The sequence below is a fragment of the Glandiceps talaboti genome, chromosome 5 (assembly GCF_964340395.1).
Source record: "Glandiceps talaboti chromosome 5, keGlaTala1.1, whole genome shotgun sequence".
NCBI classification, from domain to species: Eukaryota; Metazoa; Hemichordata; class Enteropneusta; family Spengelidae; genus Glandiceps; species Glandiceps talaboti.
In genome coordinates, this window is record NC_135553.1 from 18,175,361 (window position 1) to 18,200,697 (window position 25,337).

Below are 25,337 nucleotides of genomic sequence, written 5' to 3' on the forward strand. Positions count from 1 at the left end.
GACAACATAATTCAAAATTACCTTGACAATTAAGTATCTGCACACAGCTAATCTAAGAAATATTTCAGCATTATCACTTTTCAGCATAATTTAACAGAATCCCATGATGCATAAGTGCAAGTCTGGCATACTCGGGGTATTTGCAATAGTGCTTGCAGTGTTCTCTGCAGCAGTACTTTCAGTGTAGCAAGTGCAGCAGAAAACACTGCAAGCACGAGTGCAAATATCCCAGAGTATGACACATTTGCAGCATGGGGTTCTGTTATTATTTAGATATGTTTATCCGAAATAGCAAATTTCCACAAAAATAATCACTGTACGATCACTTACTTTGCATATCATTGGCATGCAGGTATGTATTTTTTTGGTATACCCCTTGCATGCACGCATCGGTGCAAGTTATCGATGGTATAAATGTGTTCTTTTTTCACTTTTAATAATGAAAAACCACAAAATACAATATTTTACCTGTAAAGCAACCCTTAGATACAATGGGTTTTCTGTTTGTTCATTGCTGGTAACTTTTCCTGACTGTTCTACTGTCAGTTCTTTTCCTCGGACTGCCAAGATTGCCTGTCAAATGAACAAAACAACACTGTACACTATGTTTTGACTAGAATATTTATAAACCTATATGTTTTTATCGCTACAAAAAAAGTTGCCATTTTATTGTCATCTACTTACAGTTTTCAAAGACTACAACTGCTGACATCAGACCATGGATGAACCGAACCTGTTACAAACAGGGAAAGTAAACAACTACATTGGATTAAAAACACTTGGCACAGCAGGTTGGAAGTACAGAGACTTGTAGTACACACCATGGTTGGATCTAAGAACAGTTTTATGGCCTCTGTGTACATGAAACTGGAAATTTGTTTGTGAACATGAACTATTATGTAAAATGGCCATACAACTGTTCTTATCAAATGATGGAATGTAATACAAGTCTCTGTACTTTCAACATGCTGTGCCAAGTGTTATTAATCCAATTCAGATGTTTACTTTCCCTGTTTGTCCATTCGTCCACAGTCTGATGTCAGCAGTTGTAACTTTGATGACTTACATAGCCTAGTGTATTGTGTTTATATACAAGAAGACAACTTCATCACTCTTCATTGTTAGGTATGTGCACCAGTACTCAACAGTACATATGTAATAATACTAAGACTACCACTACAATATACGTTTATAGTATCAATCAAATTACAAACTTACTTTCATCATTTTCTCTGTGTCATCCTTAGATAGTGGGTCAACATTCAACGTATCATACTGACGTTCGTCAACCAACACTTGGATTCTAGTCTCATCCGATGGTAGACAAGATAACAACAGACTAACACCCTTAGGAAGACTTGTGGGTAACCAGTAAAGCTCCTACAAAAAATACAACACAACAACTGTAGATCTTATCAATTCTACAACTCTTTCACTCAGACTCTCTGCAAAATACAATGCTATCTATAAATTTGATGTAACAGAAAGTACATCAACTTTAGAGAAAAAAAATCCTTATTTTAAATCATTGTCAAGCCAAGCCGTGGAGTCATGGCGGGCGAATGGTTAGAGTGGTTGGCTTGGAATCTGTAGGTAGCAGGTTCAATTCTTGTCGCTGCCATTTGTTTCTGAATGGTTAAAGTCCTTGGCCAAGATTTGAACCATGATTGTACCTCAACAGACCGAGCTGTATAATTAGGGACCTGGTAGGATAGAGGTTGCAATGTGAATGCTTTAATCCTATGTGTGCCTCAGTCAACCCAGCTGTATAAATGGGGACCTGCTAGGATAGAGGTTACAATGTTAATGCTTTAATCCTATGTGCTTATAAAGGCTGCAATGGATTGTATGCTTCCCAGGGAGTTGAGGAAGTATAAAAGGGGAAATAATTGTAAAGCACTTTGAGCACAGAGTGGAAAAGCGCTATATAAAAACCAACATTATTATTATTATTGTTGATAATTTGGTATAACAACATAGGTAGATATACACATATCATTTTCATCTTTCATTTCATTTCCATCATTTGTATTACTCAATAATATTTTTCTATTCTTTACTGGGTTTTTACATGTTACTGTTGACGTTTTAATATTTTCACACAAGTCCTAGTTTTCTCTTAAAAGTGTTTACTCACAACCTATGTAATCTGACCTTGATCACGGATTTGTGGTGATCAGAAATAAGCCATTAATCTCAAGATTAATAGATTTCAACGGTCTTGATAACAAGGTCATTTTTTTGATAAACAATTTTTGTAAGATTATACACAATCTACACATAATACTAACCTTCCTTGTTTTGCCTGTCTCTTCTAGTTTATTGAGGGCGTCGATCACTAGAATTGCTTTTCCTCCATTCTCTGTAATCTTTGTCAACACTTCCATCAACTCCTTGTACAACTCGATCATACTCTTACTTTTCAGGGATGATGATTCTGTCTTCTCCTGTGTCATCTTATCCGCATCCTCTTCACCATCTTTTTTGTCTTCATCTTTTTTGTCTTCATCTTTTTTCTGATATCCAATCTGCAGTTGTTCTACAAGTCTAGCCAGTATATCCTTCTCACCTGAAATGTGACGTGAACAAAAGAGTCTACATAGTATATGGGTGTGTCTACATAGTATATGGGTGTGTCTATATAGTATATGGATGTGTCTATAGTATATGGGTGTGTCTATAGTATATGGATGTGTCTACATAGTATATGGATGTGTCTATATAGTATATGTGTGTGTCTATATAGTATATGGGTGTGTCTATAGTATATGGGTTGTCTATAGTATATGGATGTGTCTATATAATATATGGGTGTGTGTCTATATAGCATATGGGTTTGTCTATATAGTATATGTATACGTCTACATAGTATATGGGTGTGCCTACAGTATATGGGCGAGTCTATAGTATATGTGTACGTCTACATAGTATATGGGTGTGCCTATAGTATATGGGCGAGTCTATAGTATATGGGTGTGTCCCATACTAATGTATTACCTACCAGTACTTCTTGGTGTGCAGCCAGTGAAATGATATGCAATGACATCATCAGGGTGGCTTTCCTGATGTCTTTCCAGCCAGTTTGCTATAACTGTTGTTTTTCCAATTCCTGTAGATGATAAGATTTAAAGTAAATATCACAGAAATAAATCACCTATGTTACATTACTTCAGTTATCTTAGCGTGTGTCCACTTGTTTATTGTATAAAATTGGTTGAAGTGAGGGTGAGGGCTGCGACTTTCTTCAAGTCCCAATTTCCCTGTAAGTAATGACATGAACAAAAGTGCAAATCAATCGATCGATCGATCGACCGACCGACCGACCGACCGACCGACCGACCGACCGACCAACCAACCAACCAACCAACCAACCAACCAACCAACCAACCAACCAACCAACCAACCAACCAACCAACCAACCAATCAATCAATCAATCAATCAGTAAATCAATCAATCGATCAATCAATCAATCAATCAATCAATCAATCAATCAATCAGTAAATCAATCAATCAATTAATCAATTCATCAATCAATCATGGGAGGGGGAGGGAGTTCTTACTAATGATCACACAGCTGTTATTCATGAGACATCAGGGGACAATGTTGATAGCCCAATAACTCTCCTTTATCCTTTGACCTTTGACCTGGTAGGATGTGTATGAATTTTTCATCTAAAATATTCTGATAAAACAAACACTTCCTTGAATAACATCACTATGAAATCAATGTCTGTAGTAGATTTGTAGAAACATCACATAAATGTACTGTTCCAAAGTGACTGATGATAGTTTTTACGGTCTAAAATATCATTCAACTAGCAATCATCTAATATTAGCCCCTGTAGCTGTTAGTCTATGAGATCCAGGTGTTGTTTCCACCTTACATAGGTGGACCAATGGCTGAACTTTTCAGACTACTGTAACTGTAACTGCGCTGGCTGAATCATGTATGAAAATCGTCACAATGACGTGAGAATGCTTGTAAGACATTCAGACAAGAAATAAAATATTTACCTGATCCACCAAGTATAAGCAAAGGTTTATCAGTGTAATCTTCACTATCAGACAAAACATGACGATCAATTTCTTTTAGGTATTTCTCTCCGCCAATGTACTCTTGACTTGCACCGACCCCAAGTCGACTTTTGTAGTAGGCCCTGTGTGCAGCCAACTCTTTTTCATATGCAGACATTTTTTCTACTGGTGATGCCAGGAAAGTCTCTTGTAGATGTTTCTTGATAGTCTCAAACATCAGTTTGGCGCCCTCTTCAGGAGTTGGGTAATTTTGAACAACTTGAAGACACTGAAAGAAAAACAAAAGAACACAATACATCAATTTGATGAGGGCGCTGTGCACAATTCAAGATTTGACAGCTACACCATTAAAGTATATTAAAGTATATATTGTACATATATACATGTGAAACCAACATTACAAATATAATTTTAGCTTCAGATTTATTTAAGAACGGGCTGAAGCTAAAATCATTGACTTTGATACAACTTTCACATGCAGTCCTCCTTGCCAGCATAATTCATGCTTTCGTTAAGCACACAGGACAACAGTGTTCAGAGATAGGAACCTATTCAGTAGTCCCCTACTGGGTCCTGTCCCGACTGAGTTACCTGCTATTATACCGGGCAGACACAGTATTATTCTGCTTTGTAGTCACTACAGTCAGATTACAATGTTAACTGACTATAAAACATAGCAATTATATCAAACAGAGCTGGGTTGACTGCAGCAATGAAAGGTGAACGAATTAACTATTTTGGTCAGCAACCCGGATTACCCCCTAATATTCTTATAGGCCCATGATTCAATACCAAGGTTCTCACATCAATGGAGCCATAAGGCGCAATTAAATAAATTATGTGGTTCCGATTACATTCAATTTAAAATAGGTTGGGTAGGTAGATTTTTTTTATTTTATTATATTTTTTTCATGTGTGAGTGTCGAGCTCAGGTTTTCCATTGTTTTCCAAATGGTTTCTGTGTTGTTTATTTCTTCCTATCAGATGTACAGCCATTACAGATTGGAAGAATAGTTTCATATTGTCTTTTTAAGTTGATGTCAGTTTCCACACCCACTATTTCCTGCGAGACTTCACACGATTTTCACGATTTTATTATTAATTTTCTTGAATACATAAAAAAAGTTTAGAGTTGGCTTGATAAACTAGGTGGGGTCGGGTAACCGGAACCAAACAACTTTTTTTATTTGACTTGGATCGGATCATTCTATGGTTCATGGGCAACTCTTTTTTATACTTCTGCCTGACAGCAGTTTTAATTATACCAATCTGACATAGGCCTGTAACACCACTTATACTACATGAAAGTAACAAAAGAAAAGAAAGAAACTGAGTTAAACTAGGTACCTTGTCTTCTGTATTCTTGACTCTTGTCGTGAGATCTGATAAGTGTTCTGCAGCATTGGGTCCATCAGTCTCGGCTCTAAACTTCATGGCTTCATTTTCATTACCTTCACTTTCATACTTGGCTAACTGTTCATCATCATACTCCTAAAAATATAGACACAAAGTTTCAACAATTATATAAACCCCAAAAGTTAAAGCCAGTCTAGTACATTTATACCCTGGTGTAACACAGTCTTAACAATGATATAACCCACAACAGTTAAACTAAGTTTAGTACATTTATACCCTGGTGTAACACAGTTTCAACAATGATATAACCCACAACAGTTAAACTAAGTAAAGGTACATTTATAACCTGGTGTAACACAGTTTCAACAATGATATAACCCACAACAGTTAAACTAAGTTTAGTACATTTATACCCTGGTGTAACACAGTTTTAACAATGATATAACCCACAACAGTTAAACTAAGTAAAGGTACATTTATAACCTGGTGTAACCTGACTTAAAAGTGTAGATGAAGAACTTGACCCAGTGTGGAATACAATTTAAATTTGTAGATTTCAACAAGAAATGTACAGGCTAATAAATTTAATGAGACATTTATGTCAGATGTGTTAATTTATGAGTCACTTTATTCACAAGTCTAAAGATAGGTCTGGTTTTTTTTTCTTAAATGATGCATGACAGCAGGTCAAACATACATCACTAAGCTAAACGTAATGGCCATGGGGTAAAGTCTGTAACTTTATGGTTTTTGTTTGTTGTGGTTACGTCTACTTTACATAGAAATAACCTCATATCATTCCTATAACTAAAACGTGTGAAATTATGGCTAGTAAACTAGTACAGGTCTCAATAGTTATATTCAGTTTTGGAATATTCTGACATGTTTTTGAATACTAATGAATTTTTTACAACCCTGATTATTTGAGCATATTACTCAACCAGCGGTATGACTTCAGTTTATGCTGAGGCACTCCTAAATACGTTTTAGTAGGTAAGGTGCAAGGCCCTGTTATAGTGCGTGAGAAACGTTTGAATCATACATCAAGGACTGCAGAACCAATCAAGTAGCCATGGTTGTCATGATGTAGAACAACCAGGTTATAAAACCCATATTTTTTTGTTTGACTATGTTCAATCTGGTTTGTATGTGGTATATTAATTGTTACCTTACTTCTAAAGTACAAACACGATGATCTCTGATAAATGTTTACCCCTGATAAATGTTCGGACAACCTCGTATTTACCTTATCTCGGAAATAAAAGCAGGATGCTCTCTGACCAGGATTGTTGAGATGTCCATGAAGGAATTCCATCTCAGTCACTGACTTTTCCCGGAAATCATTCAACCAGGAATACTTTGTTGCAGCAGTGTCGATAGATTTCTGTAGTAGTTCATTGTCACCATGCCAACCATATCTCTATGTTAATCAAGAAACAAATTAGTATTAAAAGATATTTTTTATCAATTTTAATAAGTGCAATAAATACATCAAATAGTCGATTTCTGGTTCCATGATGCATTGTGGGAGAGGACGTCACTTATGTTGTTCCTTAAATCATGTTTTGTCCATTATTACGTTCGAAATAACATTTTCATCAGGAAATGATGGAAAGACATGTTGACCTCTTTGATTATGAGTGATTTTATAGAACAAAGACTAAAGGCCATCAATAACAGAGAGGGATTTGTTTCATTTTCAAAAGTCAAATGTTATAATTATTGTAAGACGGATTCTGGTTGGCTACATTTTTTTTTTTTTTTTAATTTTTTTAAAATTTTTTTTTGGTTGGCTACATGAAAGTACAAGATTTGGTACAAGAACTCCAATGGTACTTAGTCAGATGTAGGTATCACGCAGAACAAAAAAAAAAGGAACAAATGACAGTAAAAGTAGGAGGTAAATAAAGAAACCACACCAAGTTCGCTATGTCAGATTTTAATCAAACTGCTTCTGGCAATCCTGTACACAAACGCTTAAATGTTATGAACTTTTGGAAAAATTTCTAAATCTCTGTTTTTAAAGTTTCGCTTAACTTCTGTAGTACATGATATAGTAATGTCTATAAAAATTAAACTAATATTTTTTTTTTTAAAAACATATCTTAAATATTGACGTTATATGAACAAATAAAATATCAAATAAAAGTTTTTGAAAGAGTGAGCTTACCTGTCCAAAAAATCCCACAAACAAGTCACTTCTATCAATCTCTCTGAGACATATTTCTATTGAAGCAGCGCTGACTGATAACTCTGAAGTGATACCCCATCTCAGATCAACTGGTACAAACTGATAGCCGGCTTTACCGCACATACTAGAGAGCTGTGGCCAGTATTTCTTGGTCAGCTCTTCTCGTTCCTTTTCCAGGCCACCAAATGGTGAACTGAAGAAAACACGTACTATGTGCTTCTCACTGTGTTGTGCCTGAATTGGAGAAAATTAAGAACTGATGAAATTTTCACTCACTCTAAAAGATGATTTGATTTTCCGATGTTTTTGCTAATTTACGCTCGTTAACTAGGTAATATATCCCCAACTTTCAACCATTGCAAGGAAGGGGTGGCTGGGCAAGCCCCCCCCCCCCCCCCCACCACCACCACCACCACCACACACACACACACACACACAAAATGGAAGCAGCTATGGTGCTAACATGGTTAAGTACAGTAAAAAGCTACTGGGAATTCCCAGTCATTTTACCAGGGTTTCCAAACTAAATTATGGTACATAGTATATGAAACTATGCCAGTTTTACATAATTTCCCACTTTCTGTTACCAGGGTTTCCAAACTAAATTATGGTACATAGTATATGAAACTATGCCAGTTTTACATAATTTCCCACTTTCTGTTACCAGGGTTTCCCAACGAAAAACACAGATTTCTGTGTATTCCTGCCATTTTGGTAATTGTGTGCATTTTGTTTAATACTTAATAAAGTTTTGATAAACAATACTAATATTTCAAAATTGGGTAATTTTTGTCAATTGCATCAAAGTAGTTTATCGTCATTACTAACAGCTGTGTCTCTCTAAAAAAATAGACTTGCTATTCATTTCATCTCATGAGCTGTGTAAAAAAAAATGTCCCTTTTTGTGAGAATGTGTTTTATTTATATTGAGGCCTGGCTGGTGTATTTGTTATGCTTTCCCTTCTTGTTTTTAGAAACAACAGATTTAGTTTTTGGTGTATTTTACAAACAATTACTTGTATGACTGTAAAAATGTTGATATATTTCATGGTAATCACATAATTATAATAATACATTTCTCCTGGTCACCATAAAAGTGAAAACCAAGATGACAGTGAGAAATTTGACTATATGAAAATGTAGTGATAGAAATTTAGTAATCAATCAATCAATCAATCAATCAATCAATCAATCAATCAATCAATCAATCAATCAATCAGTCAATCAATCAATCAATCAAATTTCTATAGCACCGATTTCCATAGCAATGTTCTGTTCAGTAGTGCTGAATGGCTAAAGCACATCCTACACTTTGGTGAACAGATAAGTCTTCAGTCTTGTTTTGAAACAATCCAGGCTGGACGCTTGTCGAATGTCAAGTGGCAAAGAGTTCCATTAGTTTGAGGGCGACATATGAGAATGAGTGACCTCCATAGGTGACTTGTCTATAATTTGTTGTGGCAAGCAGATTCTTGTTTGCAGAATGTAGAGTGCGACTCAGGGTGTATGGCTGAAAAGTATTGACACACATTGTGTGTACAAGGAGTTGTTTGTCAAACATTCAATTTGTGATTCCTTGTATGTTTGTTTGTCTAATGTCAATCTGTCCTCCAGCAGACAAAGAGAGCTGAAACCTATGGACATGTTACCACAGCTTAAAAAAACAAGCTGTCTCAGAGTAAATTGACTGTATGACGCAATATTGACATTGTGTGGCATTTATTTAGAATATTCAGCAAATTTGACAATTGTCTGAAAAAGAGGATTCCAAATTTATTTTCACTTGGAACATTACCATTCTGAGTATACAAATATATTTGTCTATACATACACTTCGGTATGTATATGTATGTATGTATATACATGCATGCACACACACACACACACACACACACACACACACACACACACACACACACACACACACACACACACACACACACACACACACACACACACACACACACACATACATACATACATACATACATACATACATACATACATACATACATACATACAGGCCTCAGTACCGTTTTCAGGACCGGGAGTTGGATAGTACTGGGGACCAATATGGACCCTACACTCAAATGTGGTACAATTTTGAAACCTTCTTTAAAATTACTAATTTGGCATCGAACACAACAGAAAACATGCATGTATGTATGTATAAACTTGCACAACTATAGTAAGTGGGGTTTTTTACGGAAAATATTGAAATAAAAAACTGGGAAAGGTGTCCCAATATTAGGTGGTGTTTTCATTTTGAAGTCCCCAAAATACAGGGAGTAAACATATGTCCCCACTCCATGGTGTGTTTTCAAGTAAGTGTGACCCAATATGGATCCTCAAGTCAACTTTGGTACCAATACTAAACCCTTCTAATCAATTACTATGATAACATCAAACTTATCAGAAAATATACCCGGTATATTTAGTGGTGAATTGACTGATACATCTAATAGAGATGTTTTTTTTTAAACAGTAAAAATATTGTTAATATAAATGTATGCAAGCTAGAAGTGTCTGAATACGAATACACAAATGAAAACTGAATGGACTTGACAAAATTCAATTTAAGCCCTTGGTTTTTCAAAAGCTCTGACTACATTTTGGCCTGTTAATAGAGTGCCATCAGGTTAGTAAAATTATAAATAAATACCCACGGTAATATAATAATACATTAATTTTTCATCTATGCATCAATATTATCTAAAATATACAGTGTATATTCTGATATATATCTTTTCATTTCCCTCTATGTTCATTGCTTTCAGCACAATGGGATTGAACTAGATTTAGTTGGCAGACAATATTTTTCGATCCCCTTTAAATTCCCATCTATTTTATGTTAACATACTCCTCACAGACCTGTATCATTATTTTGTATCAGGGAATAAAGTCATATATATATACAAGTCATATGTACACAGTAAGTACTACAGTATTTGCTTATTTAGTGATAACCTTGAAAGGAGAATGGCATATGTACACAGTATGAAAAGTGAACTGATACTATAATGGGTTGACATTAACCTTAATTGGGATTGTCTGCAAGGAGATATACGGGAGAAAACGGTTATGATTTGAAATCTATATATACTAAATTGGAGCATTTATAACATTATGCTTTATCATCTAGCTAAATAAATATCACTTAACCATCATACAAAAGACACCCATTTTATACCATTGAAAGAAAAGAATACATTTTTAAATTAAATGTCATTTTTTTTTACGTTGATGACAGAAAACTTTGGAAGTGAGAATTTAATTTGTCATTCCAATGGTTGTCATAGCAACGTTATGTTTCTACTTTGAACCTACCCATACACACAAACAGTAGGAAGAAACCATTTATAAATGATAAAGGGGTGGACTCAACTCAGAAAATACAATTTTTGCAAATGACAGATGTTCAGTTTGTATTGCGTTTTGTTCTGTGTTATTCAAATGGTTGACAGCCAAGGGAACGATGGTGTGACGGGGGCGACAAGTGACACACACAATAGTAGAAGTACGTTGTACTTGAGTGGATTTTTAACCTGGTTTACAAACTGCCAATCAAAAATGACTCTATGACTTTTAACCAGTGGTCACCAAAATATATTTGATGACCCCCAGATAATGTAATTCATCATTGTGACCTATCACCATGGTTACAGCATTGTTACCTTAGACTTGAGATGTTACATCTTATTGTACACTACACTATAACACCTCAAATAACCAATTGTTGTTGTTTGTTTACATTGGTGTTTCCACTAGATATATAGGCTATTAGCTGGGTGCCCTGTCTGTGCCCTGGTTGTCATAACAATTCAACATAACACAGGTATATTATACTATAGAAATGGAAATAGGACAGTGCAAAAGACGGCACCACCCACTTCAACAAAAGAGTGTATACTACATCTCTCTCATTCAGTGACTTTCTTTTCAATCGGTACAGCCTTTACAATGTTAACTATAAGATATACAGGAACAATAAAAAAGGGGCATTCTGGCATGGTTTCTGTATACTCGTAATCTAACATTTCTTTACCGTTACCCTTCGAGACAAAATTACCCGTACACACACTGGTATGCACTTGTTGCAACTGTTACAAGTGAATGAACGTTACAAATACAACACAACTTCACAAATACATACATGCAAAATAAGCCATGTTGTAACAGATAACGTGGGTCTTCCTATTGAGAAAATACTGTTGTTTGGTATTACAACGCGAAGTAAATATATGTGGTAGATACAACCATGGAGATCCATGGTACAACCGATCACCCCCCCCCCCCCTCCGTGCCTTCATACTCAAGATCTTAATAGACTAGTATATATGACACTGAACATGACCTTCCACACACACACACACACACAAACCACCATGGCAAAGCAACGAAATAACTTCACTGGCTGTGTCATGGTGATACATATGAACTGCTAAACGTTACACTGATTCATACATATCAACTATTCATTCGCTCCGTTACTAGATCTATAGAACGAAGATGTATATGTTACGTCACTACTAATAATATTGTGGTAAATATATATAGAAAAACAAAGGATGTACATTTACCATCGTGCCAATCGTCTCTGAGACTGCCTTCACGGACTTGCAGTTTTCCTTCGAATTCACTGAGCTGAGTGCAGACGTTCAAATTCAAAATCCCCGGGTTGGGGTGAGAAAGCCTAAATTGATTGAGACAATGTGGTAACTTGCTCCGCTTACAGCCACAGCAAACTTCTTGAGTTGTTGATCTTTGTTGATTTTGGTTTTCATTGCAAACCTTTGCCTTTTCATTCAGCTCGCAGGTCAATGTAATACAACACACTCGAATGAACCCGCGTGAACGCCTCTTTCGTTTATAAGATCCAACACTAGAGGGCGACAACACCCGGTCCAACATCTACATCAAACAAAACGTAGTAATTTTTTCAAACCGGTAATGTATTTAAAAAATTACCGATAACGTATCAATGTTAATTACATATCGATTGTGTGATAATGTGTTTAATTATTGACCATTAACCATGTGTAAACTGTAAAGGTTATATTTAAACGGAAATAGCCTAATTGAAGGTAACGAAAAACATCTTTTCGTCTGTGATGTTCTGTTTGAAATGGAGAACAAATCTTCTTTCTGTTAATATAACTATTTATCATGGTAGAAATACGGGTAACAAGATAGATAGATAGATAGATGGATGGATAGATAGATAGATAGATAGATAGATAGATAGATAGATAGATAGATAGATAGATAGATAGATAGATAGATAGATAGATAGATAGATAGACAGACAGACAGACAGACAGACAGACAGACAGACAGACAGACAGACAGACAGACAGACAGATAGATAGATAGATAGACAGACAGACAGACAGACAGAGACAGACAGACAGACGGACGGACGGACGGACGGACGGACGGACGGACGGACGGACGGACGGACAGACAGACAGACAGACAGACAGACAGACAGACAGACAGACAGACAGACAGACAGACAGATTAGATGGATGGATGGATGGATGGAGGGAGGGAGATAGATAGATAGATAGATAGATAGATAGATAGATAGATAGATAGATAGATAGATAGATAGATAGATAGATAGATAGATAGATAGATAGATAGATAGATAGATAGATAGATAGATAGATAGATAGATAGATAGATAGATAGATAGATAGATAGATAGATAGACAATATCCCAAAATGCAAACATAATTATCATATGTCTTCAAATGACCGTTTGCCCTTTTGTACAGGATTTTAAAAAAAATTGCTAGCACTCGTACTCACTGTCATCGTATCTTTAAAAAGTGGTGTAAATGTAGGCCTGCGTAAAATCATAGCGGAACAAAGTAAGCATTCAAATCACCGTGTAACTCTGAATACGGCCGGCCACTCGTGTGATTTTAGTAGCTGCATATGCCAGAATATGCATAGAGGCTGAATATTAGCAATACAGGTGTACCATGGAAGTAGAACGGGTGTACATTCAACGATGCCACTATAGACTTAATAATTTTGCCTATCCAAATACATGCAGGTCGATTGATTGAATGACCTTGTTGCACGTAGTGTCAAAGTTCGACAGTTTATAAACTTCCATGTCACTTCTCAAATCACCTGATTGTCCGCCACGCGGAAGTCACAAGACTCTATGAAGTGGAAATGGTTCTATAGGCAACTGTTACATAAAACTTGCTGGTGAAAGTGGTAAAGACAATGGCTAGAGTTTTGACACTTATTACTGTAGTGGCGTTGCTTTGCGCGGTCAGTCAACGTTTGGAAGGTAGATCAGGTAAGAAAGGCGGCGTTCTACTGTGGTGTCATACATACAAACAATCAACCACACGTGCTCTACTAAAGCTGGTTGTATAAATATTATAAATGTCAGGAAATTCAGTAGTGGGCGTACTAGTGCACAGGGGCGTGTAATATTTCATTATTGTTTTCTTATTGCTTAGAATGCCGTTTTCTTAGGAAAATATCGTACGAATCTTGCTGCTACAAATGTATCAATCTCTATACTACGAAGAAATATTGAGTCTCTTCGGCTTTACATGTAGGAATATATAATCAAAAGGTTGTTATATTTAGTCTGTAGGCCAGGAAAACAACAATCTATGAAATATTACACGCCCCTGTGTACTAGTGTATGTCTATCAATAATGCAAGGACGCGTCGACGGAAAGTTTCGCAACGGAAAACCATCGCAAGTTTTCATTTGCTTATCTTTGTATGTTTGTTGCGTGTCCTATCTGTTATTGATATGAAACCGGACAGAGATGGTTACCAAATGATTCTAGTAAATATTGTCGAATTATTGCTAAGCTCAACAGTTCACACAGTTCACTATTGCTTTCCATCATTTGCATACAATACTCCTGTGAACGTTGATTTCTCGATTTTTGTATTGCAGTTGTTTCCAACTCAAATCAGGACTGGGGATATGTGGACGTAAGACCAGGAGCACACATGTTCTGGTGGTTGTACCAGTCAACTAAACAACCCTATTTATCACAGCCACTTGTAATATGGTTACAGGTATGTGTTTATTAACCGTCAAATAAAACACAATATCTCATTACACAAACTACATCTTTCAACGTAGACTGAAGATTCGTCGTTGATGGCGCTGTTCACCATACATTCACAACAAGGAATTTTTCAGTCTCCTATCATTTTCTCATAGACTTCTACCCCCGCACATACACACACACACCTTTCGTCCTGCCCCATCCCTCCTCCTTCTGTCTACCCTTCAACTTGAATTATATTGCTGGAGCACTTTTTTCTTCCTATACTTCTAGGTATTTAATGTCACAACCAACTGTAATCTGGATAATTGACGGTGACAAACACACGTCCAGCTTGGTCAAACAAGTAAAATATGAATTGTACATGTGTGCATGGAGATTGAGATCAACTTTAACCTCCGAGCGAGTTCGTAAAGGGTGACGGAAGTACATTTAAATAATCAACGAACTGTTAATTGAAAACAAATTTGACAAATATTATTACAGATCCCATGTCCTGTGTTATTTGATTAACTTTAAACACTTTTTTTACAATCACCCTTTGTTTCCGTAGGGTGGACCAGGTGGCTCATCTTGCGGTTTTGGTAACTTTGAAGAAATCGGTCCGTTGGATGTTAACTTGAACCCAAGAAACACAACATGGGTATGATTATTTATTTTCTATTGTGGAAAGAAATGAAACGAAAATTCCAATGTGAAATCTTCAATGAACAACATTATCCTAAATTGCCAAATACTCCAAAAGTGGCAAAATTTCTTGAAGTGTGAGAAAAAGGTACCTAGTAATTGTTACTCCCATATCTATCACAGTATATATGTTCATATATGTATATTTAGTAACTGTGTCTTTTAAGGAATCGGCATTGGAGTACAAAATATATCAGCATGAACATCGGAATCTTTTTAGCTTTTTCTTTAAATTTCGTTATATCAACCGAATGCAGCTATACATGTATGCAGATCTCTACGTCTAGGGGTTAGAAATGATTCGATACCACGTTGGCATGCAGACTACAGTGGAGTACAGAAATACACTACATGTATGTTGATATTGTGGTTACGGTTTAACCAGCATATTTAACTGTCGATTCTGATTTTTTTCTTTCATTAGTTGTCAAAAGTGAATTTGTTATTTATTGACAACCCCGTTGGTACTGGTTATAGTTACGTTGATAACGTTGACGTCATGCCAAAAGATGTCCATGGTATTGCCATTGATCTTGTCACTTTGCTGAAAGCATTCCTAAGTAAACATTCTGAATTCCAAGTAAGTGATATTGTGACGTCACTGTGATATTTTGTAAATCTGATCAATCTGGGAGAGAGAGAGAGAGAGAGAGAGAGAGAGAGAGAGAGAGAGAGAGAGAGAGAGAGAGAGAGAGAGAGAGAGAGAGAGAGAGAGAGAGAGAGAGGGGGGGGGGTGTATCCGTTGTCTTGTTCTGTGTATAGTAGACTAATACCAAAGCAATGAACAAACGTGATGCTGAAAACAGTGATCGAGTCACTGCAGTCTCTCGGTATAATGCAAACTTCACTTACACAAGCAAATCATTTTTGTCTTGTCTTGTCTTGTCTTGTCTTGTCTTGTTTTGTTTTGTTTTGTTTTGTTTTGTTTTGTTTTGTTTTAATTTATTTTGTTAGTGCTACATCAATGGTCCCTGTACGGCCATAACAAATGAATTAGTGTACTATGGTACCGTATTAATATGCGCAAAATGCGCTTTCTATAATTATACAATAAAACTCATTTGAATATGAAGTAACTTATATGATCCGCGATATGATGACATATAACACTTGCATTTTAACTTTTCAGACTGTGCCTTTGTATATATTTAGCGAATCATATGGAGGTAAAATGACGGCAGTCTTCAGTCTGGAGCTGTACAAGGTAAACAACACAATCAATTTAGTGACACCTTGATTTCAGTAATCATATCGAAATAAGAGGAATCGCAAGAAATAGACCGAGACCCATGTCGGATTAGGGTTAGATTTTGCCGAGAAAATCAGTTGTCTAACAGAACTATAGGAAAAATTTGTAATGCTAAATGGGTCAACTGCTAACATACGGTTAACATTTTTGGGATCTCGTACAAAAAAACACGATCTGGTAGCACCCATCGTCATGTCACTAAATTTGTAAATATGTTTCTTGATTATTATTATTATTCATAATCCATTGCATTGGCGTGATACTCCTAAGGAGGCGGTGTCAATCATTTATCCAGATCCAGAAACAGTAACTTTCAAACATCCGTACAGTTGATGATGATCGGTAATTTGTTCCATATCTCAACTGATCTAATGCATATGTTCCCAGATGGAGACGTGACAATGTTTTATATATGACCTCTGGTACTCGAGTCAGATCGCATTGTGAACTCTACAGTTTACAGTAATTTTTCTCGAGACCTGTGTTGCCATATTGTATAATACGAATAGTCTAAACTGAAAGTAGACGTGCCATACCCTGGCATTACATGTGCAAATGCGCAACTAGGATATCAAGACATTGGTAGAGTTGCTGACCTACGCTGCAAGATCACGATTTATTGGTCACAATATACAATGCTATTCCTATTGTCAATTCTAATTGTTTAGGCTATCCAGGGCAAGGAGTTGACGTCTGATTTCAGAGGCTGTGCACTTGGTGATTCTTGGATTTCTCCAATGGGTAAGGCCTATATGCATAAGTTGTCATTTGGTCTGTAATCTAAATCTGTAATCCTATAGGCATAAGGTAGGTACACTATAGACCCTACACGAGGGTCTATGGGTACACTAATAGGCATACTTGTGCTACACCTTGTCAACGTAGTGTACGCGTATATGATGACTGATTTTCACAATGTGGATGCATGCTTATATATGCAAACTTCAATGACAATGTCATTGTATGAAAAATGTCCTCAAAATATGCTATCTTTATCATATAAAAACTGTTATTTGCGGATTTCTAGTAAATTGAAACCAATATGATCTCTCTCTCTCTCTCTCTCTCTCTCTCTCTCTCTCTCTCTCTCTCTCTCTCTCTCTCTCTCTCTCTCTCTCTCTCTCTCTCAGATTCCGTCAACACCTGGGGACCCTATCTCTTCCACACGGTAAGACTTCTTATAACAAGGAATTGACAAAATCTTCATTTTTAGCAAAAATAAACGCTGCGTGGAGCAGTTGCTGAAAACTTCGCAGTGTTTTCGCTAAAAGTTCGGGAATCCCAAAACGTGTGGACATTCCTGTGTAATCGTCTTTACGTTTATTTTTATAATTCGAATTATAACCAATCTAGGATCACGCCGTCTTTATGCTTCCGGAGATCTATGGAGTAAGAAACCACGACAGACAACAGTTTAATTGAATGTATATACAGTATATATACAATTTTGACCTGTAGTCTCTGCTAGACACTGAACCTGGTCTGGTTGATGTTAACAATGCTGCCAAGAAATGTCAGGATGCCGTTGACAAAGGCAACTGGAAGGAAGCTACGACTTTATGGAATAACGCTGAGGTTGTAGTTGGGCAGGTAAGAAAATGCATTTTTTTCGAGAGAGAAAGAATACATGCGCCCACATTAAATTTCGTACTCTATTAGGTGATTGCCTCGTTTCAAACCTTTCACACAAATTAATATTACGGTGGATTCAATTGTGAAAGGGCCACTATCAAATGAGCACAAAAAGGAGTGAATGATTTTGGAGGACATTAAATTTAAAGTGTGTATCTTAGTTTTAGCAAAACATGGTAATGTATATGAAATGGTATCATTCGTTTCGTTCTATTTATCAGCCATGTCAATACAAATGTAATATACAGTACTATTACTGTATGTCTAGCCATACCTCGAATGTGGTGGTGGTGGTGGTGGTGGTGGTGGTGGGGGGGTTATATCTGGCCAAGTTTACACATTCCCTAGGTAGAGGGCAGTGTTCTGGTATATATACATTCCCTTGATAGAGGGTCGTGTTCTGGTATACATACATTCCCTTGCGGACAGAGGGTTGTGTATTGGTAAACATACATTCTCTAGTAGAGGGTTGTGTTCCAGTAAACGGATACATACACTCCCTTGATAGAGGGCTGTGTTCTGGTACATATACCCCCCCCCCCTACCCTACATAGAGGGTTGTGTTCTGGTACACGTGCACAAACATTCCATAGATAGAGGGCTGTACGTGTGCTGGTACACATACCTTCCCTAGATAGAGGGTTGTGTACTTGTACACATACACTCTCTACATAGAAGGTTGTGTTCTGGTACATATACACTCCCAACATAGAAGGTTGTGTTCTGGTACATATATACTCCCTAGATAGAGGGTTGTGTTCCGGTACATCTCAGACCCTGAGGGTACATATACTTCCAACATAGAAGGTGGTGCAGGTTGTGTTCTGGTACACGTGCACATACATTCCTTAGACAGAGTACTGTGTTCTGGTACATATATATTCCTTAGTTTGGAGGGCTCTGTCTTGCTCTAGTCCACTTTAACTGTAAATGTAATCAGTTATAATTTACAACGAACGTAGAACAGATCTAGAGTCGTTGACCAGTGTTGGAATACAAACAATATCATTATAAGTTTGAATGTATCATATCAGTCGGGCTGCCCCCGGGGTCAAAGTACGCGTACTATATTTAGAGTTTAGGATTTGAAAACTTGATAGTGAGTAAAATGTGAACATTGAATTGAATTGCATATTATATCTTTCATACTATATTACTATCAGAATACTGACAACGTGAATTGGTACAACATTCTACAACATAACGTCGAAGAGAGTAATCAAATCTTCAGGCACTCCTTGGGAGAGTTTTATTTAGGTAAGTCTCAAATATTGCTAGTGTCACGATGTAAAACGAAACTGTGTGTGGGTGGGTGGGTAGGGGCGTGTCTAACAGTGTTGTGACCTGCAGTTTTTATTTTCAAGAACGTGAGAACATTTAATTTATGAGAATAGCTCGTCGTGTCTTCTATGTTTCCTAGATACACGTACGTAGTAGACATAGAGAGTGATAAAGTAACGTGTTGTGAAATTGACATTATCCAATAGTAGTACAGTGAAATGTACAATACTTTTTGTTTCTGTTTCTGAAATAAGTTAAAATCGACATATAAACTGAGTTTATAAACTTGTTTACTTATAAATACTTACATAAACCGTTAAAATTCTATAAGCATACCTTATATGACATGACAATTGTATTCTGGCATTCTTACAACAGTTGATTGCATAGTAGGGGTTTCCTCAACATTTTATCGTTACTAGTATATCCTAATACCAAGTTTGAATTCAGTCAATTGCAACTGATGGTTGAGTATGCTTCAGTAAATAGAATACTGGAAGTAACTTTTGTATATGCAGCAAAAACTGCGTCCCAAAACTTAATTTGTGCTCCCTTTACATGCAATTTAACAAACTGTTGTGACTGTCATGAATTTGTAATTACCGTGTTTGGATTCAGACATGACGCTGTTTATACCTGTACATGTCGCCAAACACCCAGTTAGAGAAATTAATATCCAGGGCTTGGATTTTGACCACGGAGAGCTGTGAGCATATATGCCTCTCCTGGCTCTGGCTTTGGAGTGAGGCCGCGAGGCCGAACTCAGGGTTTTGATAAATAAAAGTCTAATAGTATGTTCCAGGTATATAACATACATCGTCTCGTATGCAGTTTATCCTTTTACTACAAGTTTTGCCAATCAAAAGATTTGACATGACTATGAGTCAATTTCCATTGTTATTTCTAGATTCTCTATATCATCGCCATGTTTATTACATGCAAAATGATCCATTGTCTGACTTGATGAATGGACCAATAAAGGAACAGTTGGGTATCCCGAAGAACGTTACTTGGGGAGGTAAGACTCCGACTAAATTGGGGATGGATGCATTCATACCATCACATGGAAGTTAGACAACTAGATATTTTTATATAGTTACATAGAGTGCGTTTATAACGTCACAGGAAAGCACGGACAATGGAGTTAGGGGAACTCATCAATCATCTATGATGAAAGTTATAGACAAAAGGGTTTTTTATATTGTATATGTAGCACGTCGGAATACTGAGAAATGAGGTCTCGATTTTTGATTCAGACTGAGGAAACGAGAAGCTTTCAGAATGTCCGGATACTGAGAATTGGGCGTTTAAGTAAGAGCAGGGAAAAGATTACAGCGAAATACTGCTCATACTTTAATACACTGATTTTTTTTTCTAGCGCTCTCAAAATTTGGGAAAACGATTGTAACTGATTCATGCAATGTCACTCCCTAACATGGTGTAAAGCGAAAACAAACTCGAAGCTGTTTCTTTATCCACAAACCATGCATATAAAAACAACATCACTCTGACTTGCTAGGAGACCTGTACAAGTCTTTATAACATGATATGAGGTCAGATCCGGAGGTAATACTTTTTTATTGGATTGCGGGGGTTTGGGTGACGACCCCCCCCCCCCCCCCCCCAGGTACGCATGTGAAAGTTGATACACATAAATGTGCCATTATTCTTCTCGTTACCACTGCAAGGTCAAACTGGTGAGGTATTCACAAGTCAGTCTACAGACTTTATGAAACCTGTCATTGATACTGGTAAGTTCTACTTCACTCTAAACAGTATTGTTTAGATAGCAATCAATCAATCAATCAATCAATCAATCAATCAATCAATCAATCAATCAATCAATCAAGCAAGCAAGCAAGCAAGCAAACAATCAATCAATCAATCAATCAATCAATCAATCAATCAATCAATCAATCAATTCATGATTGCACCAGGGTCAGTTGTATGACTTACAGCATGGTCTAGTTTGTAACTTACTACGCATACGATAAAGGCACCATTTTTTTTCATACACACAAATTCATTGAAAATGAAGTTACTAAGATATGATTCTTTTTTTCACAGTCGACCAATTATTGTCAACGACAAACTTATCGGTAGTAGTCTATAATGGTCAATTGGATTTGATCGTCGATACTCCAGGTACGGTACTAGTGTTATAACCCCCGAAAAAACCACTGGTGCGTTTGCTTACTCGTGGGAATGCAGGAATGAGACAAGTTTCATGCAAAAAGACATATAATGTAATGAGCATCAATAACTAATGAAAGCATAAACATCACAAAACAGACTGATAACAGCATTGTCTGAACCTGTAGCAGTGGCACCTCTGTTGTCTTTGTATCAGTTATATATGTTGGCGTTTTTACCGAATTTTTGCCGTTGGGTGAAGTCTTTCCTTAGTTCACGCCATTCAAGCAAACGCAGCTGTGTTTTTTCGTGGGCTGTATATTTTTTCGACATCAAATGTAGCATACTAGTACTCCTACAACTTTTAACAACTCAAAGACTTTGTTAATATCTGGCTTGAAAATGTCATTTGTAGATTTAAAGCTTACATATCCCCACGCACACGTGTTCAAAGTGTTGGCTTTCTGTACCATTGTACTAGCCTGTTTACGTGTACATAGCGATTTATGTTTTTGCTTCGCTACCTCACAATCAGTTTTGGTTTCGTGTACCTGTACATTCATTATAGTTCATTGTACTCAAGCCTGTCTACATCACGATCTGTGTTGTTTGCTTTGCTGCCGCACAATCCAGTGAAGCAAAACACAGATCGTGATGTAAACAGACTATCATTATACCGATCGTTTTCGTAATCGTGGCGAGTTCATGTCTACATCCACGAGGACGTCGTAATTGTCAGTTCAAGTCGATGAGGGCGTTTCTTTGACGAACTGTCTGTATATAGATACTGTATACAGAGACCAGTATATTCCAGTTTTCTCTCATATTAAAATTAATACATTACAAACAACATTCATGTATGGGTGTCATGAAGTAATGATACACGTAGAGGTACGTGTACTCAAGTACAGGATCATTGCATAAATGTGACACCAACTTGTAAAATTATATCAGTATGACCAAAAAAAACAAAAAAACATTTCAATCAAAGTGTACGACTACATGACTAGACATAAGTACTAATTGGCATAATGGATTGGGCCGACTGAGGCAGCTCAGCAAAGCCTGTGAGCGAAACATCTTGGCCATAAACACTCGACTGCTTATTGTATATGTTCAAATGAAACTGCTTAGTGTATGTAAGGCCAAAAAAAAGAAAGAAAAAGAATTGTTTCTGGTCAGCGCGCGCATCACTAATATACCCTCGCGCGCGTCGGTCTTTTTTTCGTGTTTGTCCAAACCATGCAGTCTGCAGATCCGGGGGAAAACACAAAAATAACCTTCCCTACTTCAGTGGAAGACAACTGCACAGCCAATCATGAACAGGCAAATGACATCTGCCCCATATACATACTAGCTCTAAAGTGCAAAATAAAAAGAACAGAACAGTAAGTTCAGTAACCGCCATGAATAGTAGGTTGCGTGACAGGTTCGTTGAGAATGAAAAAAAAAAATCGCGTCGTCGCACCACTTTTGACAAAATGTCCTGACCGGAAACATTTTTTTAGCCTTATACACTTTCAGCTGAAGCCTTCCCCTTTCATCAGATTTGGGGAAGTAGTCACATTACATGTACAACACTGTGCATGGTATATATATTAGTAATTTACGATTTCAGTTCAATTAAAACCAAGCGGGGGGTTTCTACAATTCCACTGTGATACCTTCAACAAAAAAATACACAACACAATCGAAAAATATGAAAAGGCTTGGAATAAGACAGTCGTGCCAGTCAGTCAGGGATATCATTATATAGGTATTTCCTCCGACCTACTTTCTGTGCCACTGTGGGCGTTTCCGGCTGTCCTCGACTGTACAACAAAACCCACGTGTAATGTCAACGAGCCGTATTGTGTATACTGCTGGAGAAAGATAAATCAATTTGATATGATGGCTAAAATGTATTTCATCTTTATACAACATATCTGGGACGATTTCAAGGCAACCACTTCAAGACTGAACTGAACTGAACTAGCCTACCTGTAGACTTGAGAACAGCTATCGCTACACTATTCCACTATCCTAAACTGACATTTTGATTTTTTTATATTTGCGATCCGGAATAGTGTAGTGATAGCCGTTCTCGTCAACAGGTACTGAACTGATTTGAACTGAACTGATTTGAATTGAACTAAACTGAAACACACCATAGAAGTTGACTAAAATGGTTTGGTTAAATGAAAACCCGATCAATAATGAAGCTTTATATCGTTCCATTTTCATTAATACTAGGTACCGAGGCTTGGATTCAGAAGCTGCAATGGGATGGTCTGAGTGGTTTCAACAAATCACGTCGTAAACCATTGTATGTTACTGGTAAACCTGGTGACACAGCTGCTTTTGTCAAATCTTACGACGCCTTTACTTTCTACTGGATTCTCAAAGCAGGTCACATGGTAAGACAATATATTCGTGGGTTTGTTCACAATGTCAAATTTCACTCCAGTCTTGTGCACTGTCATCCTCTATCATACATATACATGTACATATACATATATGTATACGTATTCTGATATGCCGGAGGTTATGTGTCTAATATCTTCAGTTTTGCCATGGGTTTGTCTTGGAAATGGCGAACGCCGTCACTAGTTCATGAACTACGGACTCTTTCAGCACACTATCACATACCAATTGCCATTACAAGCGAACCAGCAAACAAACGTAACAACAGGCCTACACAACATTTTCATATTCTCATTCCAGGTACCTGCAGATGCTGGTGAAATGGCATTGGAAATGATGTCCATGGTGACAGGAACTGACAAAGTTAACCCAATGTATCGGGGATAATCATACATTTAAAATTAAACGAGTTGAAGTTTTATAACTTTTGTATAAACAAGACTGCAAGGAGTTGGGGGTGGGGTGGGTAAGAGCGCTATATTTGTAAATGGACTTGGAAGACTCAATGAAAGGGGGGGGGTTAGGACGGCTGGACTGCAAGACTCGACTCCGGCAAACGGAGGGTGGGTGGGTGGGAGGGAGGGCGATGCATGTCTGGAATATAATTCACCATAGTATCATATTTTGGCAGGCTGAACATTCAAAACCTGTCATACATTAGCAATAAACTTGTATACAGGTCATTATTTTCTGGAGTGATGCTATGAATTTGTGACAAGGCACGTGTGAAGTGATTATGGTGTGACCACAAAACACAATATCATTACATTGTCAGGTCCGTTAAAGGCAAACATTTTCGATTCGAGTCATGTTAAGGTTTTCGGCTGGGCTAGAACGGCAATAAAACTATGTAAATGCACTCGTACATATTTTGGACGCACGGGAGTCAGAACTAGCAAAGGGGATACCTAACTGCATTACTTTGGTATGACCCCACTGCTGCAATCATACAGTTCCGCATCCTACTGCTACCACATCCCACCACTGTAAAGTAATACCATTATAGCATATAAGTGAATTAACCATTATTTGTGGTGTGAGGAGCGGGTCTTACAGTATTAAAGGGGAATAAGTGCGGCAAGATATTGGGGATAAAGTGGAGGAGAGGTTGTGAATTGCGCACTCCTCTCATGTTTGGGAGTTCTAGCTCTGCCAATTAGATCCAAAACACATGCATTGATTTAATACCAACACAAACTCAGTGTGGTTAGGATTATAAATATTCTGGATCATCTTTTTTCTAAAGTTTTAGCATGCATACCGTATTTTACTCTTCACTCTTGCACACAACTCTACTCTCTCCACACAAAA

General features: G+C 37.1%; 2 protein-coding genes across 2 annotated transcripts in view; one reads left to right on the forward strand and one right to left on the reverse strand.

The window, feature by feature from the left end:
• Window positions 1–12,339, reverse strand: part of LOC144435223 (TPR repeat-containing protein DDB_G0287407-like) — a 56,732-nt gene extending 44,393 nt beyond the window's left edge. The window contains exons 1-9 of the mRNA XM_078123806.1: window positions 12,164–12,339; window positions 7,563–7,817; window positions 6,639–6,812; window positions 5,384–5,527; window positions 4,016–4,304; window positions 3,002–3,109; window positions 2,292–2,569; window positions 1,219–1,380; window positions 469–573 (exon numbers count right to left, since the gene is read on the reverse strand). Of these exons, the coding sequence (XP_077979932.1) occupies window positions 469–573; window positions 1,219–1,380; window positions 2,292–2,569; window positions 3,002–3,109; window positions 4,016–4,304; window positions 5,384–5,527; window positions 6,639–6,812; window positions 7,563–7,817; window positions 12,164–12,166 (1,518 nt within the window). The 5' untranslated portion in view covers window positions 12,167–12,339. The remainder of the gene's footprint in view (window positions 1–468; window positions 574–1,218; window positions 1,381–2,291; window positions 2,570–3,001; window positions 3,110–4,015; window positions 4,305–5,383; window positions 5,528–6,638; window positions 6,813–7,562; window positions 7,818–12,163) is intronic.
• A 1,382-nt stretch (window positions 12,340–13,721) lies between these two features.
• Window positions 13,722–24,521, forward strand: LOC144435564 (retinoid-inducible serine carboxypeptidase-like). The gene is made up of 14 exons (XM_078124150.1): window positions 13,722–13,902; window positions 14,524–14,648; window positions 15,195–15,284; window positions 15,753–15,908; window positions 16,458–16,532; window positions 17,246–17,318; window positions 17,708–17,745; window positions 18,036–18,167; window positions 19,373–19,466; window positions 20,398–20,508; window positions 21,179–21,241; window positions 21,558–21,635; window positions 23,856–24,019; window positions 24,327–24,521. The coding sequence occupies exons 1-14, from the start codon at window positions 13,827–13,829 to the stop codon at window positions 24,411–24,413; spliced, it is 1,362 nt and encodes a 453-aa protein (XP_077980276.1). The 5' UTR covers window positions 13,722–13,826; the 3' UTR covers window positions 24,414–24,521.
• Window positions 24,522–25,337: the final 816 nt, after the last annotated feature.